This window comes from Babylonia areolata, chromosome 12, assembly GCF_041734735.1.
Source record: "Babylonia areolata isolate BAREFJ2019XMU chromosome 12, ASM4173473v1, whole genome shotgun sequence".
In the NCBI taxonomy this organism is placed as follows: Eukaryota; Metazoa; Mollusca; class Gastropoda; order Neogastropoda; family Buccinidae; genus Babylonia; species Babylonia areolata.
The window spans coordinates 915,119-936,843 of NC_134887.1; the positions used below are offsets into that span (position 1 = coordinate 915,119).

The following is a 21,725-nucleotide window of genomic DNA, read 5'->3' on the forward strand; positions in this document are numbered from 1 at the left end:
CATCCGGTCTCATTGCCATCACCACCGGCGAGGTTGTCGGCACCGCTCTACCATCCGTAAAAATGTTTTCAAGAATCGTTCGTCCGTCACATGCTGTGATGCTCTTCAGGCATAACTTTTCGACAAGCAGCAAGGTGAGGTCTAGTGTCTAATGGCCTTGTGTACATGTGTGATGGCTTGGAAAGAAGTGAAAAACTGGTCAGGTAACTGTCGTGACTTTCGTCCGTTCGTCATTGTGTTCAAGGTCTTTTGATATTCAGGTATTCAAAAATCGAGCGTTGGTACTATTGGTAGCTCACGTAATCAACATTGAAAGGGTTTTATCTTCATAGTAATCCGTGTTTTTGTTTCATCCTTGTTCGCGAGTTTGTTGCATCAAACCATTCTGCTGTCACGGACTGACGGAGCAGAAATACCTGTGCACAGTTGAGTTTTGAGTGTAAGTTTAAGTTAAGTAAGTGTGGGTGTTTGTGTGCCGTGGAAGCTGTGATATGTAGCCAAGAAATGAGTTTGTGGAGGAGGGGTGGGGTGGGATACAGGGTAATGTGTGTGTGTGTTGGTGCACATGTACGTTTATGTGTATTTGATTGTGCTTTCATATCTGTGAAACTGCATGTTTGTTGCATATCTGTTATGCATGTGTATGTGTGTGTGTATGTGTGAACGTGTGTCAGCATGTTTTACATATATTTGCTTATTTATCATCATTGTTGTCTTTGTGTGTGTGTGTGCGTGCGCGCCTGCGCTTAGAGTTGACTTCATCAAGATTTTGCGCCTTCTTCATATTATTATTATTAGTAGTAGTATTTTTATGTACTTATCTGTTATTTTTTATTTGTTTATTTTATTTATTTATTTATTTTATTTTTATTATTATTTCTTAATTTTTGTTATTTTATTTGATTTATTTGTTTGTTTTTTGTTTGTTTTTCTCAAGGCCTGACTAAGCGCATTGGGTTACACTACTGGTCAGACATATGCTTGGCAGATGCGGTGTAGCATATATGGATTTGACCGAATGCAGTGACGCCTCCTTGAGCTACTGATACTGATACTGAGTTTGAGTTTGACTTGAGCTTGACTAGACCATCCTAACTCAAAAACATTATTAGGTTATCATAAATGGATGTAAACAGTCCGGGAGGAAAAGTTATTTTGTTCTTTTGTATTTTTTATTTTTTTCTCAGAATAAAAATCTACTGATCTATTACTTGAGGAGGCTGGGGAGTAACCAGTTCATCGCACTACTGATTACAAACATTGAAACAAAATAATCAGTGATGTATCATCTGTTGTAACCTTTTTTTTTTTCTTTTTTTTTTATAACAACAGATTTCTCTAGTCTATGTGAAATCTGGGCTGCTCTCCCCAAAAAGAGTGCATTGCTACACTGAGAGCGCCACTCATTTTTTAGTGTTTTTTTCTGCCAACAATTTTGTTTGTTTTCTTACCAGTGTGGATTTTTCTACAGAATTTTGCCTGGGACAACACTTTGTTGCCATGGGTTCTTTAAGTTAATGTGTGCTAAATGCATGATGCACACACAACCTCGGTTTATTGTCTCATCTGAATGACTAGCGTTCAGTCCACCACTTATAGTCTAGTGGAAGAGGAGATAATACTGGCAACTGTGGGATTTGAACTTGGGCGCTCAGATTCTCTTGCTACCTAAGCAGACATGTTACCACTTTGTCAACAGTCCACTCAACACTAAAGTATATCACTTATCAGTTTTGGTTTGGTTCAGTACAGTGAGGTTCATAATCAAAATCAGTGGGTTATTTTCAAAATGGAAGGTTTCTGAAAAACGCCTATTTCCTCCCACATTGTGGTGAGGTGTGGTGTGCTGTGGAGGTGTGCTGTGGTTGTGAGGTGAGGTGTGGTGTTGAGGTGAAATGTGGTGTGGTGTTGAGGTGAAGTATGTTGTGTTGAGGTGTGGTGATGAGATGTGGTGTGGTTGTGAGGTGTGGTGTTGTGTTGAGGTCAAGTGTGGTGTGGTGTGGTGTTCAGGTGAGGTGTTGAGGTCAAATGTGTTGTGTTGAGGTATGGTGGTGAGGTGAATGGCTATGAGGTGTAGTGTGGTGTTGAGGTGTGGCAGGGCTTCCTACAGTTGGTTTGCTTAGAGAGTCCACAGGACTCCCACTCAGGTATTCTAGGGAGTCCTCATGTGGTGTTAGTGAGCCCATCAGTCACAGGTCTAGAAACCATTCTTTCAACCAAACACACCACACACTGCCTTTCAATCGGTTCACATGCATATACAAACACACATTGAATGAGTGAAAGATATAGACACACTAGCACACACTCACAAACACTCTGAACTCAGAGAAAGAAAGACATGCTCACACACAGGGAAAGAGAGATACACATCACACACACACACACACACACACACACACACACACACACTCACACACACTCACATGAGAGAGAGAGAGAGATATTTATACACATGCACATACAGACATACACACTGCTCACCCCTTCTCCCCTCCCCCTCACACACAGACAGATGGACATGCACACAGTGAGTGAGAAAGATTGAGAGGAGTGAACCACTGAAAAAGAAAAGCCATACGAGGACAATTTTTGAAAGTTTGTTGATCCTGTCACAAACGCATTTATTTATCGGGAGTTGCACGATGACCAAGTTGCGAATTTCACACAAGTTCTGCACTTCATTACATGTGTGTCTTTGTCATACTGCAGCCATTTGAATGCTGCTTTTCTTTTTCGCTGATCCGTTTCCTTTCGAAGCTGGCTGATCGACGTTGGCTGACTCAGAATTAGCCTTTTTGTCTTGTTTTCGTTTTGAAGCATCAGGCCATGATAGCGGAGGCATTCGGATTTTGAACTGTATTACTATTACAGTATTAGTATACCTGACAAGCCTAGTTGTGAGCGTACCGAAAATGGGCAACAGTTTCTTGTAAAGGGAGATAAGGCGAACGTAATGAACTTTGCAGCAGTGGCCGATTTTGTGAAGATCAGATGCCGATTGAAAACCAGTGAAACGAGAATAAGCTAGCGCTGTTGTTTGACCATGCTCATTCACATTTCGATTGACGCCAACTCTTAAGTGCGTTCTGCAGACTCCCTAGCTCAAACTGTAGTGTGTCCTCTCTCATTTTAGAGAGTCAGGGACGCACATATGTGCGTTAACGGAAGCCCTGTGTGGTGTGGTGGTTAGGTGTAGTGTGGTATTGAGGTGAAGTGTGATGTGGAGGTGTGGTGTGGTACTGGTACTGTGGTAGTGAGATGAGGTGTGGGTGGTGTGGTGTGGTGTTCAGGTGAGGTATGATGTTGAGGTGTGGTGACCGTGTGGTGACGTGTTGAGATGTGGTGTGGTGAGGAGAGGTGTGTGGTGGTGAGGTTAGGTGTGGTAGTGAGGTGGAGTGTGTTGTGGTGTGATGCTGAGGTGTGGTGTGATGTTGAGGTGTGGTGGTGGTGAGGTGAGGCATGGTGACGAGTTTTGACGTGTGTGTGTCCAGGTGAGTAAGGACATGAAGGTGGCGGTGCTGGGTGCAGCGGGCGGCATCGGTCAGCCCCTGTCCCTGCTGCTGAAACAATTGCCGCTCATCTCCCACCTTAGTCTGTATGACATCGCCCACACGCCGGGCGTGGCTGCCGACCTGAGTCACATCGAGACCCGCCCTAAGGTGGAGGGTTTCCTGGGGCCGGAGGAGCTGGACCGCTGCCTGGACGGGGCTCAGGTGGTGCTCATCCCTGCTGGGGTGCCCAGGAAGCCAGGTCAGACCCTCTCCCCACTCCTGTTTTGACCTTGTCGCTTTGTCAGTTTGTGCTGCCAGTTTGCCTCCCTGATTTTCCCTACAGGCAGCCCCATTTGTATGGGTCAGTAAAAAAAACAAAAAGAAAAAAGGCCCCTAAAAACAATGTCAGAAATTATGAACTGAAGTTTTCTAAACTGATCAGTAACACAGTGAGTTAGTTGGGAACAAAATATGAAAGTTCCTCCCAGTCCCTGCTTTGTACAAGTTTATGCTGTCTTCCAGTGCAATGATGAAAATGTCTTTCATTTTTGTTTGCACTCACTGATGACCTGTGAATGAATCCAGGAAATCACAAGTTTGAATCAGTTTGAATTCAGATCATTTTAAAGCCTCAATTGGGCCCCTTCATATGAAACAGTTGTCTTCTTTGTGACTGGGAAGAAATTGGGTCAGACGCCATTATTGACACACACTGTTGATGTGAACCAGTCACCTTGAAAATTACTCTCCTGCTCACGAGCACAGCAACACACTAAGCAGTAATTGGTAGCTGTAGAGAGCGGAAAGGTGAGGTCTGTTAAGTTATTTTTTAATTATAGCATGTTATTGCAGATTAGGTGCTGCTCCAAAAATTCATAACGTTATAAAGCCCCAATCGGGTAACTTTATCTGAAACGGTTATCAGTAGTAGGGCATTGATTGGGGCCTATCATCCAGAGAGAATAAAAGGAACTAGCCATGCCAGTAGTGTTCGCTTCCAGCCCATACTGTTTGGATTGTCCTGCCTTCCACCCAAACTAACAGTTTACCTCACGGAGAGAAGAAAAAAAAAAGTTTCTGATTGTGATTCTTCACCATTACCCATCCCCACCACCATCTGTCCTGGTTATGGCGGGCAGGGGTACTCCCCATCTGAATTCATTCCCCTTCTTTTGCCTTTGCACTGCAGCACCAACACAGTGCAGTGAAACCAGCTTGCGAGGGGCTCTTGCTCAGGTGGCATTCATGATTTTTTGGTGTGGAAGGCAGTTCTCACAGTTAGTTTCAGTTTCAATTTCAAAGCATACAGACTGATCATATGTGATACACCACACAACTGTATTTTTTGGGGGGGTGGGTGGGGGGGGGGGGGGTGAGCAAAAATGAAGCAGATGTCGGACTGCAGAAATCACTAACAAAGGAACTAACCTTGCCAGTATTTTTCTGTCTGTAATCTATTTGGATTGTCCTGCCTACTACCAAAACTAACAGATTTGAGTGTACTGGCGGCTTATTTCTCAAGTTGTATGCAGCAGTCTTGAAATAGGTTGACAGAACTGTCATGTTAGTGTCTTACATTCAGGAGTTAAAATTGCATGTCCCTGGTGTGTTTTGTGAAATCCATGTTTTTTTGTTTTTTTTGTGGTGAAATCACATAATCATAATGGTCAGTTATTTTGATTTAGTTAGTTTCTTTGTGTTGACAGTGAGGACTAAACTTTAAAAAAATACATAGTAGGTAATGAAGACAGTGGTTGCACAGACAGAAGGTAATAAAGACAGTGGTTGTACAGACATAATGTATTGAAGACAGTGGTTGTACAGACATAATGTATTGAAGACAGTGGTTGTACAGGCATGACAGACAGAAGGTAATGAAGACAGTGGTTGTACAGACATAATGTATTGAAGACAGTGGTTGTACAGGCATGACAGACAGAAGGTAATGAAGACAGTGGTTGTACAGACAGAAGATAATGAAGAGAGTGGTTGTACAGACAGAAGGTAATGAAGACAGTGGCTGTACAGACAGAAGATAATGAAGACAGTGGTTGTACAGGCATGACAGACATAAGGTAATGAAGAGAGTGGTTGTACAGGCATGACAGACAGAAGGTAATGAAGAGAGTGGTTGTACAGACAGAAGATAATGAAGACAGTGGTTGTACAGACAGAAGGTAATGAAGACAGTGGTTGTACAGACAGAAGATAATGAAGACAGTGGTTGTACAGACATGACAGACAGAAGGTAATGAAGACAGTGGCTGTACAAACAGAAGATAATGAAGACAGTGGTTGTACAGACAGAAGGTAATGAAGACAGTGGTTGTACAGACAGAAGGTAATGAAGACAGTGGTTGTACAGACATGACAGACAGAAGGTAATGAAGACAGTGGCTGTACAGACATGACAGACAGAAGGTAATGAAGACTGTGGTTGTACAGACATGACAGACAGAAGGTAATGAAGACAGTGGCTGTACAGACATGACAGACAGAAGGTAATGAAGACTGTGGTTGTACAGACATGACAGACAGAAGGTAATGAAGACAGTGGCTGTACAGACATGACAGACAGAAGGTAATGAAGACTGTGGTTGTACAGACATGACAGACAGAAGGTAATGAAGACAGTGGCTGTACAGACATGACAGACAGAAGGTAATGAAGACTGTGGTTGTACAGACATGACAGACAGAAGGTAATGAAGACAGTGGCTGTACAGGCATGACAGACAGAAGGTAATGCAGACAGTGGTTGTACAGGCATGACAGACAGAAGGTAATGAAGACAGTGGTTGTACAGACAGAAGGTAATGAAGACAGTGGTTGTACAGGCATGACAGACAGAAGATAATGAAGACAGTGGTTGTACAGACAGAAGATAATGAAGACTGTGGTTGTACAGACAGAAGGTAATGAAGACAGTGGCTGTACAGACAGAAGGTAATGAAGACAGTGGTTGTACAGACAGAAGATAATGAAAACAGTGGTTGTACAGACAGAAGATAATGAAGACAGTGGCTGTACAGACAGAAGATAATGAAGACTGTGGTTGTACAGACAGAAGGTAATGAAGACAGTGGTTGTACAGACAGAAGATAATGAAAACGGTGGTTGTACAGACAGAAGATAATGAAGACAGTGGTTGTACAGACAGAAGATAATGAAGATGGTGGTTGTACAGGCATGACAGACATAAGGTAATGAAGATGGTGGTTGTACAGGCATGACAGACAGAAGGTAATGAAGACAGTGGTTGTACAGGCATGACACGAGATGACCTGTTCAACACCAACGCAGGCATTGTCAGAGATCTGACGGACGCTGTGTCCAGGATGTGTCCCAATGCCATGCTGGGAATCATCACCAACCCTGTCAGTTTGTATCTGTGTGGGTTTGGGGGGGTTGTGTGTGAGGGTATTCTATGAGTGTGTGTACATGTATTGTATGTGTGAGTGTGGCGGGGGGAGGGGTGTGTTTGTTGTGTGTGTGGGTGTTCATGTGCGTGAGTGTGTGTGTGTGTGTGTGTTAGTTAACTTAGTATTTGTTGGTGTGTGCATGAATGTTTTTGTGTATGTGTGTGTTGCATGTGTCCATGTGTCATTGTATGGGTGTTGTGTGTGTGTGTGTGCTGCATGTGTCTGTATGGATGTTGTGTGCTGCATGTGTCTGTATATGGATGTTGTGTGCTGCATGTGTCTGTATGGGTGTTGTCTGCTGCATGTGTCTGTATGGATGTTGTGTGCTGCATGTGTCTGTATGGGTGTTGTCTGCTGCATGTGTCTGTATGGGTGTTGTCTGCTGCATGTGTCTGTATGGATGTTGTCTGCTGCATGTGTCTGTATGGATGTTGTGTGCTGCATGTGTCTGTATGGGTGTGGTCTGCTGTATGGGTGTGGTCTGCTGCATGTACCTGTATGGATGTTGTGTGCTGCATGTGTCTGTATGGATGTTGTCTGCTGCATGTGTCTGTATGGGTGTGGTCTGCTGCATGTGTCTGTATGGGTGTGGTCTGCTGCATGTGTCTGTATGGGTGTGGTCTGCTGCATGTGTCTGTATGGGTGTGGTCTGCTGCATGTGTCTGTATGGGTGTGGTCTGCTGCATGTGTCTGTATGGGTGTGGTCTGCTGCATGTGTCTGTATATGGATGTTGTCTGCTGCATGTGTCTGTATGGGTGTTGTCTGCTGCATGTGTCTGTATGGATGTTGTCTGCTGCATGTGTCTGTATGGGTGTGGTCTGCTGCATGTGTCTGTATGGGTGTGGTCTGCTGCATGTGTCTGTATGGGTGTGGTCTGCTGCATGTGTCTGTATGGGTGTGGTCTGCTGTATGGGTGTGGTCTGCTGCATGTACCTGTATGGATGTTGTGTGCTGCATGTGTCGATATATGGGTGTTGTCTGCTGCATGTGTCTGTATGGGTGTTGTGTGCTGCGTGTATCTGTATATGGATGTTGTGTGCTGCATGTGTCTGTATGGGTGTTGTGTGCTGCGTGTGTATGTATGCATGTTGTGTGTTGCATGTGTCTATATATGGATGTTGTGTGATGCATGTGTCTGTATGGATGTTGTGTGCTGCATGTGTCTATATATAGATGCGTGTTGCGCGTGTCTCTATGGGTGTTGTGTGCTGCGTGTGTCTATATATATGGGTTTTGTGTTCTGTGTGTGTCTATAGAGATGTGTGCTGCTTGTGTCCATGTATGGGTTTTGTGTTCTGTGTGTGTCTGTAGAGATGATGTGTGCTGCTTGTGTCCATGTATGGGTGTTGTGTGCTGTGTGTGTCTGTAGAGATGATGTGTGCTGCTTGTGTCCATGTATGGGTGTTGTGTGCTGTGTGTGTCTATAGAGATGATGTGTGCTGCTTGTGTCCATGTATGGGTGTTGTGTGCTGTGTGTGTCTATAGAGATGATGTGTGCTGCTTGTGTCCATGTATGGGTGTTGTGTGCTGTGTGTGTCTATATATGGATGATGTATGCTGCTTGTGTCTATATATATGGGTGTTGTGTGCTTCGTGTCTATATTAATAGAGATGTTGTGTGCTGCATGTGTCCATATATGGGTGTTTGTGTGTATGTATGTGTGTTGCATGTGTCTAAGTATAGGTTTTAAGTTTGTGTGTGTTGCATGTATCTATGTATCGGTAGTGTGTATGTGTGTGGTACGTGTGTCTGTGTACATACAGAATGATATGCCTTTGATAAGTTATACACTAATACAGAATGATGTATGGAACACATAGACATGTGTATCAGACTTGACACAGACAACCACACAGACTGATACTGTGATAGATAGGACACATTGATAGTTAAAAAATATTTAAGACTTGACACAGACATCCACACACACAGATGGATGGAACACGTTGACATGTATATATCAGACCTCACACAGACATCCACACACACTGATGGATGGAACACATTGACATATATGTATATATCAGACCTCACACAGCCATCCACACACACTGATGGATGGAACACGTTGACATGTAATAGATGTATATATCAGACCTCACACAGACATCCACACACACTGATGGATGGAACACGTTGCTGTGTGTATCTGTGCAGGTCAACTCCACAGTGCCCATTGCCTCAGAAGTACTTAAGAAGCGTGGCGTGTACGACCCCCGACGTGTGTTTGGGGTCACCACATTGGACGTGGTGCGTTCCAACTCCTTCATTGCTGAGGCCAAGGTCAGTCGCTGAGTGGGAGGGGAGGGTGAGGGATGTGGAGGGGGGATTGGAAAATGTCACTGTCAAGTATACTTGATACAACTGAATTCCTGAATCTGCTCAGCTGTTAAAAAAAAAAATATATTGACTGTGGGGTGAAACAGTAGAAATAGGTGGTTCAAGTCATAACTGAATGTCCAGAACAATCAGCTCAAAAGTGAGAAAATGGTCTGCAGATATACCACTCTGGATCATCACCACCCCCAACCCCACACACATATATACACACACATACATATATATATATATGCACACCCACACGTTCCAATATTCTGTTGCTCCCACAGTGTAGACATGCATACACACACATACCTCATCCTCTGCACATACACACACACACACACTCAAACACACACACACGCACGCACGCAGAGCTCTCCTGGTACATGTGTACACTTACACCCTCGCACATGCATACACGCACACAAACACACAGACACACAAACACACATATACACGCACAGAGGTTGCCACTGATTGGCCACAAGAGGGGTGGGAAAAGATCTCTGATGCCAAGAACGTGGCGTCTAGGTGTTGCTCAGTCTGTTGTATTTGGAAAAGCCCACAGAGACTCTGTTCCGTTTTGAAGTTATTTGCGCAGTGTTGGTTTGGAAATGATGCCGATATTCGTTTGATTTGCAAAGCATCATGCTCTACCTTTCATGCTAAACTTACAGCCGCTCCCTCCCTCTACCTTTATTTCTTTGAGGCGATCGATGTTGTGATGGTCTTGTACCTGTCCATTTTGGTATTTGACTTTTCTGAGGATTTCCGATTTTCCTAGATGTAGGCTGCTCGTTGTTGTTGCGTTACCAGCAAGTCTGTCAGCTCGCTCATTTCCCTTAACACCTGCATGTTCCGGGCAGTATGACCATGTAAGTTTTTGAATTTGAAAGTTGCACACTGCCTAATGCCACTCTGGGCTTCCCATTTTGCTTTCAGTTTTCTGTATGAGGTTCATTGAGTCCGTTTGAATCATGGCAGTGGTGTAACTAAAACCTGTTGACAGTGTCATCACTTGTTGTCAGTGGTATAACTAAAACCTGTTGACAGTGTCATCATTTGTTGTCAGTGGTATAACTAAAACCTGTTGACAGTGTCATCACTTGTTGTCAGTGGTATAACTAAAACCTGTTGACAGTGTCATCATTTGTTGTCATTGGTATAACTAAAACCAGTTGACAGTGTCATCATTTGTTGTCAGTAGTATAACTAAAACCAGTTGACAGTGTCATCACTTGTTGTTAGTGGTATAACTAAAACCTGTTGACAGTGTCATCACTTGTTGTCAGTGGTATAACTAAAACCTGTTGACAGTGTCATCACTTGTTGTTAGTGGTATAACTAAAACCTGTTGACAGTGTCATCATTTGTTGTCAGTGGTATAACTAAAACCTGTTGACAGTGTCACCATTTGTTGTCAGTGGTATAACTAAAACCTGTTGACAGTGTCATCATTTGTTGTCAGTGGTATAACTAAAACCTGTTGACAGTGTCATCATTTGTTGTCAGTGGTATAACTAAAACCTGTTGACAGTGTCACCATTTGTTGTCAGTGGTATAACTAAAACCTGTTGACAGTGTCATCATTTGTTGTCAGTGGTATAACTAAAACCTGTTGACAGTGTCATCATTTGTTGTCAGTGGTATAACTAAAACCTGTTGACAGTGTCACCATTTGTTGTCAGTGGTATAACTAAAACCTGTTGACAGTGTCACCATTTGTTGTTAGTGGTATAACTAAAACCAGTTGACAGTGTCATCATTTGTTGTCAGTGGTATAACTAAAACCTGTTGACAGTGTCATCATTTGTTGTCAGTGGTATAACTAAAACCTGTTGACAGTGTCATCACTTGTTGTCAGTGGTATAACTAAAACCTGTTGACAGTGTCATCATTTGTTGTCAGTGGTATAACTAAAACCTGTTGACAGTGTCATCATTTGTTGTCAGTGGTATAACTAAAACCAGTTGACAGTGTCATCACTTGTTGTCAGTGGTATAACCAAAACCTGTTGACAGTGTCATCATTTGTTGTCAGTGGTATAACTAAAACCAGTTGACAGTGTCGACACTTGGTTGTCTGTTGCTGACGTTCACTTTGTTGTTGATGGTATTGTTGACGGTGTTGTTGAAGGTGTTATTGTTGATATTCTTGTTGACTTTGTTGTAGCTGATGGTGTTGCTGACATTATCGATGATGTTATTGATGACATTGAAGGTGTTGTTGATGATGTTGCTGTTTTTGCAGGGCCTGGACGTGAGTAAGATCAACGTGCCAGTGATCGGAGGTCACAGCGGGGTCACCATCATCCCTCTCATCTCCCAGACCACTCCCCCTGTCTCCTTCCCCAAGGTCAGTAATCATACCACCCCCCCCAACCTCCCCTCTCTCTGTCTCCTTCCCCATGGTCAGTGCTCATACCACCACCCCCCCAACCTCCCCTCTCTCTGTCTCCTTCCCCATGGTCAGTGCTCATACCACCCCCCCCCCCCAACCTCCCCTCTCTCTGTCTCCTTCCCCAAGGTCAGTAATCATACCCCCCCCCCAACCTCCCCTCTGTCTGTCTCCTTCCCCATGGTCAGTGCTCATACCCCCCCCCCCCAATCTCCCCTCTGTCTCTCTTCCCCATGGTCAGTGCTCATACCCCCTCCCCCCCCAACCTCCCCTCTGTCTCCTTCCCCATGGTCAGTGCTCATACCCCCTCCCCCCCAACCTCCCCTCTCTCTGTCTCCTTCCCCATGGTCAGTGCTCATACCCCCTCCCCCCCCAACCTCCCCTCTGTCTGTCTCCTTCCCCATGGTCAGTGCTCATACCCCCTCCCCCCCAACCTCCCCTCTGTCTGTCTCCTTCCCCATGGTCAGTGCTCATACCCCCTCCCCCCCAACCTCCCCTCTCTGTCTCCTTCCCCATGGTCAGTGCTCATACCCCCTCCCCCCAACCTCCCCTCTGTCTCCTTCCCCATGGTCAGTGCTCATACCCCCTCCCCCCCAACCTCCCCTCTCTGTCTCCTTCCCCATGGTCAGTGCTCATACCCCCTCCCCCCCCAACCTCCCCTCTGTCTGTCTCCTTCCCCATGGTCAGTGCTCATACCCCCTCCCCCCCCAACCTCCCCTCTGTCTGTCTCCTTCCCCATGGTCAGTGCTCATACCCCCTCCCCCCCCCAACCTCCCCTCTGTCTGTCTCCTTCCCCATGGTCAGTGCTCATACCCCCTCCCCCCCCCAACCTCCCCTCTGTCTCCTTCCCCATGGTCAGTGCTCATACCCCCTCCCCCCCCCAACCTCCCCTCTGTCTGTCTCCTTCCCCATGGTCAGTGCTCATACCCCCTCCCCCCCAACCTCCCCTCTGTCTGTCTCCTTCCCCATGGTCAGGGCTCATACCCCCTCCCCCCCCAACCTCCCCTCTCTCTGTCTCCTTCCCCATGGTCAGTGCTCATACCCCTCCCCCCCCCAACCTCCCCTCTGTCTGTCTCCTTCCCCATGGTCAGTGCTCATACCCCCTCCCCCCCCCAACCTCCCCTCTGTCTCCTTCCCCATGGTCAGTGCTCATACCCCCTCCCCCCCCAACCTCCCCTCTGTCTGTCTCCTTCCCCATGGTCAGTGATCATACCCCCCCCCCCCAACCTCCCCTCTGTCTGTCTCCTTCCCCATGGTCAGTGCTCATACCCCCTCCCCCCCCAACCTCCCTCTGTCTCCTTCCCCATGGTCAGTGCTCATACCCCCTCCCCCCCCAACCTCCCCTCTGTCTGTCTCCTTCCCCATGGTCAGTGCTCATACCCCCACCCCCCACCTCCCTCCTCCCCTCTGTCTCTTTCCCCATGGTCAGTGCTCATACCCCCTCCCCCCCAACCTCCCCTCTGTCTCCTTCCCCATGGTCAGTGCTCATACCCCCTCCCCCCCAACCTCCCCTCTGTCTCCTTCCCCATGGTCAGTTCTCATACCCCCTCCCCCCCAACCTCCCCTCTGTCTGTCTCCTTCCCCATGGTCAGTGCTCATACCCCCTCCCCCCCAACCTCCCCTCTGTCTGTCTCCTTCCCCATGGTCAGTGCTCATACCCCCTCCCCCCCCAACCTCCCCTCTCTCTGTCTCCTTCCCCATGGTCAGTGCTCATACCCCCTCCCCCCCAACCTCCCCTCTCTCTGTCTCCTTCCCCATGGTCAGTGCTCATACCCCCTCCCCCCCCCCAACCTCCCCTCTCTCTGTCTCCTTCCCCATGGTCAGTGCTCATACCCCCCTCTCCACCCCCCCCCACTTCCCACTCTATCCATTTTTGAGTGCCAACTCTGCACTCTCGACAGAAAATTTGCATGCCCAAGCCAACTTTTTGTAGCATTTGCACTGGGGCATCCGCTAAATTCAGACCATGTAGGCAGTGTGGTGTTGATGTGGTATGGTGTGGTGTTGATGTGGGGTGGTGTGGTGTTGATGTGGTATAGTATGGTGTTGATGTGGGGCGGTGTGGTGTTGATGTGGGCGGTGTGGTGTTGATGTGGGGTGGTGTAGTGTTGATGTGGTATGGTGTGGGGCGGTGTGGTGTTGATGTGGGTGGTGTGGTGTTGATGTGGGGAGGTGTGTTTATGTGGGTGGTGTGGTGTTGATGTGGGGTGGTGTGGTGTTGATGTGGTGCAGTGTTGTGTTGATCTTGATGTGGTGCTGTGTGGTGTTGATGTGGTGCGGTGTGGTGTTTGCAACAGGGAGAGCGAGAGAAACTGTCAGAACGGATTCAGAACGCTGGCACAGAGGTGGTAGAGGCCAAGGCTGGTGCGGTAAGTGTGTGGGGTGGTGTGTATATCACATTTCTTGTTCTGTGTCACTGTCAGTGTGGAGTGGTGTGTATGTCACATTTCTTGTTCTGTGTCACTGTCAGTATGGAGTGGTGTGTATGTCACATTTCTTGTTCTGTGTCTCTGTCAGTGTGGAGTGGTGTGTATGTCACATTTCTTGTTCTGTGTCTCTGTCAGTGTGGAGTGGTGTGTATGTCACATTTCTTGTTCTATGTCACTGTCAGTGTGTAGAGTGGTGTGTATGTCACATTTCTTGTTCTGTGTCACTGTCAGTGTGTGGAGTGGTGTGTATGTCACATTTCTTGTTCTATGTCACTGTCAGTGTGTAGAGTGGTGTGTATGTCACATTTCTTGTTCTATGTCACTGTCAGTGTGTAGAGTGGTGTGTATGTCACATTTCTTGTTCTGTGTCACTGTCAGTGTGTGGAGGGTGTATTTTTGTTGTGTGCCCTGGCATTGAAGTGTGTGTATTCTTGTTGTGTGCCCTGGCATTCAAGTGTGTGTATTCTTGTTGTGTGCCCTGATATTCAAGTGTGTGTATTTTTGTTGTGTGCCCTGGCATTGAAGTGTGTGTATTCTTGTTGTGTGTCCTGGTATTCAAGTGTGTGTATTCTTGTTGTGTGCCCTGATATTCAAGTGCGTGTATTTTTGTTGTGTGCCCTGGCATTGAAGTGTGTGTATTCTTGTTGTGTGTCCTGGTATTCAAGTGTGTGTATTCTTGTTGTGTGCCCTGAAAAAACATGCGGCTGTCAAACTTTGGCAAAAAGAAAAAACAAAACCATCTCCGGACAAAGATATTGAAACAAGAATGAAAGAAAAAACTAAACAGTTTGAAGTCATTGCTCAAGAGGCCAAAAATGACAAGTGGAAACAGTTTTGCGAGGCACTCAGTTATGACACAACATTGACAGAGTTCTGGCAATTTTATCGTCGCATGGAAGGGAAAACGTGCACAACAACAACCCCAGACATGTTAGACACTGACGGAACCAAGCTTAAGACAAATGAAGAAAAAGGATCTGCCTTGCTCAAACGTTTCATACAACAGAGTGATCAAAGAAACTTAGATGAGAAAAAGAAATATATTGAGGAGTTAAACCAAACCCTTATGCAGACTGGACCTGATGATGACTTGGCAATGGATGATCTAAACGAGACAATAGCTAAATGCAAGAAAGAATCGGCTCCTGGCCCAGACAAAGTTCGTTACTCAGACATCAAGGAGCTATCGGAAGAAGACAGAAGCAAACTTTTCAATCTATATCAAAACAGTTTCCACAATGGACAGGTGCCGGAGGACTGGACACACAGCTTCTTAAAACCCATACCAAAACCAGGAAAGGACCATCGTCAGGTAAGCGGCTACCGGATCCTAACCATGCAAAACATTGCTGGAAAGCTCATGGAACGCATGATAGCCAGGAAACTTGCAAGGGATCTTGAACACAGGCACATTCTCCCTTCAAATCAAGGTGGTTACAGAACAGGCAAGTCCACATGGGAAAATGCAGCTGCTTTTGCATATGAGGTGTATGAAGGATTTCAAAGAAAAGAAGAAACACTAGCAGTAGCAATTGACCTTGAAGATGCCTACAATAAAGTCCAGTTTGCGCACCTCATGGAGCTGCTACTAAGTTATGGAGTAAGTTTGACACTGACAAGATGGATAGCAGCAGCGCTTCAGGAAAGAACCGTCGTCCTACGCCTCGGAGATTGGATGTCTGCACCTTCTAAACTATCCATGGGACTGCCACAAGGGTCTCCGCTCTCTCCTGTCCTCTACAATGTCTACACGAAGGGCCTTGCAGACTTAAACAACAATGGAATCACTCGGGTGCTCACCCTTGCGGATGATGGCCTGGTCTTCAAAACTTCAAAAGATGCTCAGGAAAGAACTAAAGCCGTCCAGAAACAACTAAACAATATTGCTCAATGGTGCAAAGACACAGGATCTTCCATCAATCCAGCGAAAGCCCAAACGTTGCTGTGCACCCTCAACAACAAAACCGCGAGCAAATCACCACCTTCTGTGTCATTCGATGGAATTCAAATTGAGAAAACTGAATGCCTACGCTACCTAGGAATACACTTCGACAGGATGCTGACCTTCAGAAAACATACGGAAAATACTGTTCTCAAATGCAAAAAGGGCCTTTCAGTCTTAAAAGCAATGGCAACCAAAGGAATTGAACAACGCCACCTCTTCCTGCTATACCAATCACTCGTCCTCAGTGTGATCGACTACGGACTTGGGCTAACAACACCGTCTCAAAGCAACCTCCTAAAATTAGAAAGAGTACAAAATGAAGCTATGAGGCTGATCCTTGGAACAACAAAAGACACGCCCACAGAAACCATGCGATACCTGCTTGACCTTCCTTCAGTGCAGGCCAGAAACAAGTTAGAACAGGTCAAGACATACTTCAAAGCATTAGAAAACCCTCAAAACCCACTGCATGACGCAGTCAAAGAACCAAAAGGCAGCTGTCTAGGACGAGGAAGATCATGGATGGGACAAGCAGAAGACACAATCCAGCTAGTATGCCGACTACAAGACCTGAAAGAAACAAAAGAATGGGAGAAAAACCCCAAAAACCTCAACCATCTATTCAACACAGTCATTTCACCCACTCTAGGAAGACATTGTCGGGAATGGCCAGAGGGCAAAACAGATGCGGAAGTGAAGCTACTTATAGAAGAAAACAGTAAAGAAGAGGACATCATCATATACACAGATGGCTCAGTCACCAAAGACCAGTCTGGTTGGGGATTCACTGCGAAACAAAATGGAAAAACAATTTGGGAAGAGAATGCTGCCTACAAAGTCACAACCTCCAGCCTAACGATGGAAGTTGAAGCTGAGACACATGCCCTCCAGTGGCTATCGTCCATCCATATGCCCGGAAACCAACATGCCATAATTCTAACCGACTCAATGAACCTCATACAGAAAATTGAAAACGGAACGGGAAGCCCAGAGTGGCGTAAGGCAATGCGCAACTTTCAGATTAAAAAACTCACATGGTCATATTGCCCGGGACATGCAGGTGTTAAGGGAAATGAGCGAGCTGACAGACTTGCTGGTAACGCAACACCAACGAGCGGCCTACATCTAGGAAAATCGGAAATCCTCAGAAAAGTCAAAGAATACCAAAAAGAACAGGTACAAGGCCATCACACCATCGATCGCCTCAAAGAAATAAAAGCAGAGAGAGGGAGCGGCCGCAAGTCTAACATGAAAGGTAGAGCACGATGCTTTGCAAATCAAACAAATATCGGCATCATTTCCAAACCAACATTGCGCAAATTTCTTCAAAACGGAACAGAGTCTCTGTGGGCCTTTCCAAATACAATAGACTGAGCAACACACTAGACGCCACGTTCTTGGCATCAGAGATCTTTTCCCATCCCTCTTGCGGCCAGTCAGTGGCAGCCTCTGTGCGTGTGTGTATGTGTGTGTTTGTGTGGATGTGTGGGTCTGTGCTTTTGAGTGCGTTTATGAATGCGCGAGAGTGTAAGTGTACACAAGTGTCAGGAGAGATCTGTGTACGTGTGTGTGTGAGGGGAGGTGGGAGTGCGGGGGGAGGTGGGGTAGAGGATGAGGTATGTGAGTGTATGCATTCCTACACTGTGGGAGCAACAGGATATTGGAACGTATATATATCTTTGTATATATGTGTGTGGGGTTGGGGGTGGGAGATATGGGCGTATGTGTGTGTGCTTGTACAAGTAAGTGTTCATCTCTGTGAGTGTGTGTGTGTGTGTGTGTGTGCCGTGGAAGCTGCGATACGTAGACTAGAAATGAGTGTGTGGAGGAGGGGGGTGGAGGAGGTGCAAGGTAATGTGTGTGTGTGTGTGTTGGAGCTCATGTATGTTTATATGTATTTGACTGTACTTTCATATCTGTGAAACTGCATGTTTGGTGCATTTCTGTTATGCATGTGTGGGTGTATGTGTGAATGTGTGTCTTCATATTTTACATTTATTCGCTTATTTATCACCATTGTTGTCTTATTTATTTATTTATTGATTTTTTATTATTATCATTTTATTAGTATTACTATTATTATTACTACTACCTTTTTCTATATTACAATTATTATTCATTTATTTATTCATGTAGGCTTATCTATTATTTATTCCCCCGTTTTTTGTTGTTGTTGTTTTTTGTTTGTTTGTTTTTTTTCTCAAGGCCTGACTAAGCGCGTTGGGTTACGCTGCTGGTCAGGCATCTGCTTGGCAGATGTGGTGTAGCGTATATGGTTTGTCCGAACGCAATGACGCCTCCTTGAGCTACTGAAACTGAAACTGAAACTGTGCCCTGATATTCAAGTGCGTGTGTTTTTGTTGTGTGCCCTGGCATTGAAGTGTGTGTATTCTTGTTGTGTGCCCTGGCATGCTAGTGTGTGTATTCTTGTTGTGTGCCCTGATATTCAAGTGTGTGTATTCTTGTTGTGTGTCCTGGTATTCTAGTGTGTGTATTCTTGTTGTGTGTCCTGGTATTCTAGTGTGTGTATTCTTGTTGTGTGCCCTGATATTCAAGTGTGTGTATTCTTCTTGTGTGTCCTGGTATTCTAGTGTGTGTATTCGTGTTGTGTGTCCTGGTATTCTAGTGTGTGTATTCTTGTTGTGTGTCCTGGCATTCTAGTGTGTGTATTCTTGTTGTGTGCCCTGGCATTCTAGTGTGTGTATTCTTGTTGTGTGCCCTGGTATTCTAGTGTGTGTATTCTTGTTGTGTGCCCTGGTATTCTAGTGTGTGTATTCTTGTTGTGTGCCCTGGCAATGAAGTGTGTGTATTCTTGTTGTGTGCCCTGGCATTCTAGTGTGTGTATTCTTGTCATGTGCCCTGGCATTGAAGTGTGTGTATTCTTGTTGTGTGCCCTGACAATGAAGTGTGTGTATTCTTGTTGTGTGCCCTGGTATTCAGGTGTGTGTATTCTTGTTGTGTGCCCTGGAATAAAGAGAAGTTGTATTTTTGTTGTGTGTCCTGGCATTGAAGTGTGTGTATTTTTGTTGTGTGTCCTGGCATTGAAGTGTGTGTATTCTTGTTGTGTGCTCTGGAATAAAGAGAAATTGTATTTTTGTTGTGTGTCCTGGCATTGAAGTGTGTGTATTCTTGTTGTGTGCTCTGGAATAAAGAGAAATTGTATTTTTGTTGTGTCGTGGCATTGAAGTGTGTGTATTCTTGTTGTGTCGTGGCATTGAAGTGTGTGTATTCTTGTTGTGTCGTGGCATTGAAGTGTGTGTATTTTTGTTGTGTGCCCTGGAATAAAGAGAAACTGTATTTTTGTTGTGTCGTGGCATTGAAGTGTGTGTATTCTTGTTGTGTGCTCTGGAATAAAGAGAAATTGTATTTTTGTTGTGTCGTGGCATTGAAGTGTGTGTATTCTTGTTGTGTGCCCTGGAATAAAGAGAAATTGTATTTTTGTTGTGTCGTGGCATTGAAGTGTGTGTATTCTTGTTGTGTGTCCTGGAATAAAGAGAAATTGTATTTTTGTTGTGTCCTGGCATTGAAGTGTGTGTATTCTTGTTGTGTGCTCTGGAATAAAGAGAAATTGTATTTTTGTTGTGTGTCCTGGCATTGAAGTGTGTGTATTTTTGTTGTGTGTCCTGGCATTGAAGTGTGTGTATTCTTGTTGTGTGCTCTGGAATAAAGAGAAACTGTATTTTTGTTGTGTGTCCTGGCATTGAAGTGTGTGTATTCTTGTTGTGTGCTCTGGAATAAAGAGAAATTGTATTTTTGTTGTGTGTCCTGGCATTGAAGTGTGTGTATTCTTGTTGTGTGCTCTGGAATAAAGAGAAATTGTATTTTTGTTGTGTGTCGTGGCATTGAAGTGTGTGTATTCTTGTTGTGTGCTCTGGAATAAAGAGAAACTGTATTTTTGTTGTGTCGTGGCATTGAAGTGTGTGTATTCTTGTTGTGTCGTGGCATTGAAGTGTGTGTATTCTTGTTGTGTGCCCTGGAATAAAGAGAAACTGTATTTTTGTTGTGTCGTGGCATTCAATGTGTATTGTTGGTGACTGTCCAGGGGTCAGCGACCTTGTCCATGGCGTACGCTGCAGCGGAGTTTTGCCGCAGCCTGATTGATGCACTGAACGGCAGGGACCAGGTGGTGCAGTGTGCCTTTGTGCGCTCTGAGGAAACTGAGGCTTCCTACTTCGCCACTCCGCTCTTGTTGGGGGTCAGTGCTGGGCTCTGTCTGCCTTGTCTGTCTGTGTGTGTGTGTGAGTGTATGTATGGGTGAGAGTTTATGTATGTGTGTCTCTTGCCCCATCTGATTGTGTGTGTGTGTGTACCTCACCTGATGTACATTGTGTGTGTGTGTGTGAGTGTATGTATGGGTGAGAGTTTATGTATGTGTGTCTCTTGCCCCATCTGATTGTGTGTGTGTGTGTACCTCACCTGATGTACATTGTGTGTGTGTGTGTGAGTGTATGTATGGGTGAGAGTTTATGTATGTGTGTCTCTTGCCCCATCTGATGGTGTGTGTGTGTGTACCTCACCTGATGTACATTGTGTGTGTGTGTGTGAGTGTATGTATGGGTGAGAGTTTATGTATGTGTGTCTCTTGCCCCATCTGATTGTGTGTGTGTGTGGACCTCACCTGATGTACATTGTGTGTGTGTGTGTGTGTGTGTGTGTGTACCTCACCTGTGTGTGTGTGTGCGCCTCATCTGATGTACATTGTGTGTGAGTGTATGTATGTGTGAGAGTTTATATATGTGTGTCTCTTGCCCCATCTGATTGTGTGTGTGGACCTCACCTGATGTACATTGTGTGTGTGTGTGTGTGCCTCATCTGATGTACATTGTATGTGTGTGTGTGTGTGTGTGCCTCACCTGATATACATTGTGTGTGTGTGTGTGTGCCTGCCTCACCTGATGTACATTGTGTGTGTGTGTGTGTGTGCCTCACCTGATGTACATTGTGTGTGTGTGTGTGTGTGTGTGTGCCTCACCTGATGTACATTGTGTGTGTGTGTGTGTGCCTCACCTGATGTACATTGTGTGTGTGTGTGTGTGCCTCATCTGATGTACATTGTGTGTGTGTGTGTGTGCCTCACCTGATGTACATTGTGTGTGTGTGTGTGTGCCTCACCTGATGTACATTGTGTGTGTGTATGTGTGTGTGTGTGTGTGCCTCACCTGATGTACATTGTGTGTGTGTATGTGTGCCTCACCTGATGTACATTGTGTGTGTGTGTATGTGTGCCTCACCTGATGTACATTGTGTGTGTGTGTGTGTGTGCCTCACCTGATGTACATTGTGTGTGTGTGTGTGTGTGTGTGTGTGTGTGTGTGCCTCACCTGATGTACATTGTGTGTGTGTGTGTGCCTCACCTGATGTACATTGTGTGTGTGTGTGCCTCACCTGATGTACATTGTGTGTGTGTGTGTGTGTGTGTGCCTGCCTCACTTGATGTACATTGTGTGTGTGTGTGTGTGTGCGTGCCTGCCTCACCTGATGTACATTGTGTGTGTGTGTGCGTGCCTCACCTGATGTACATTGTGTGTGTGTGTGTGCCTGCCTCACCTGATGTACATTGTGTGTGTGTGTGTGTGTGTGCCTGCCTCACCTGATGTACATTGTGTGTGTGTGTGTGCCTGCCTCACCTGATGTACATTGTGTGTGTGTGTGTGTGTGTGCGTGCCTGCCTCACCTGATGTACATTGTGTGTGTGTGTGTGTGCCTGCCTCACCT

General features: G+C 45.6%; 1 protein-coding gene across 1 annotated transcript in view; it reads left to right on the forward strand.

Annotated features, from left to right (window-relative positions):
* The window catches only part of LOC143288289 (malate dehydrogenase, mitochondrial-like), a 23,869-nt gene continuing 2,144 nt past the window's right edge, over positions 1 to 21,725 (forward strand). Inside the window, exons 1-7 of the mRNA XM_076596638.1 lie at positions 1 to 134; positions 3,495 to 3,753; positions 6,761 to 6,870; positions 9,075 to 9,200; positions 11,490 to 11,594; positions 13,934 to 14,005; positions 20,053 to 20,205. Coding sequence (XP_076452753.1) covers positions 63 to 134; positions 3,495 to 3,753; positions 6,761 to 6,870; positions 9,075 to 9,200; positions 11,490 to 11,594; positions 13,934 to 14,005; positions 20,053 to 20,205 — 897 coding nt within the window. The 5' untranslated portion in view covers positions 1 to 62. The remainder of the gene's footprint in view (positions 135 to 3,494; positions 3,754 to 6,760; positions 6,871 to 9,074; positions 9,201 to 11,489; positions 11,595 to 13,933; positions 14,006 to 20,052; positions 20,206 to 21,725) is intronic.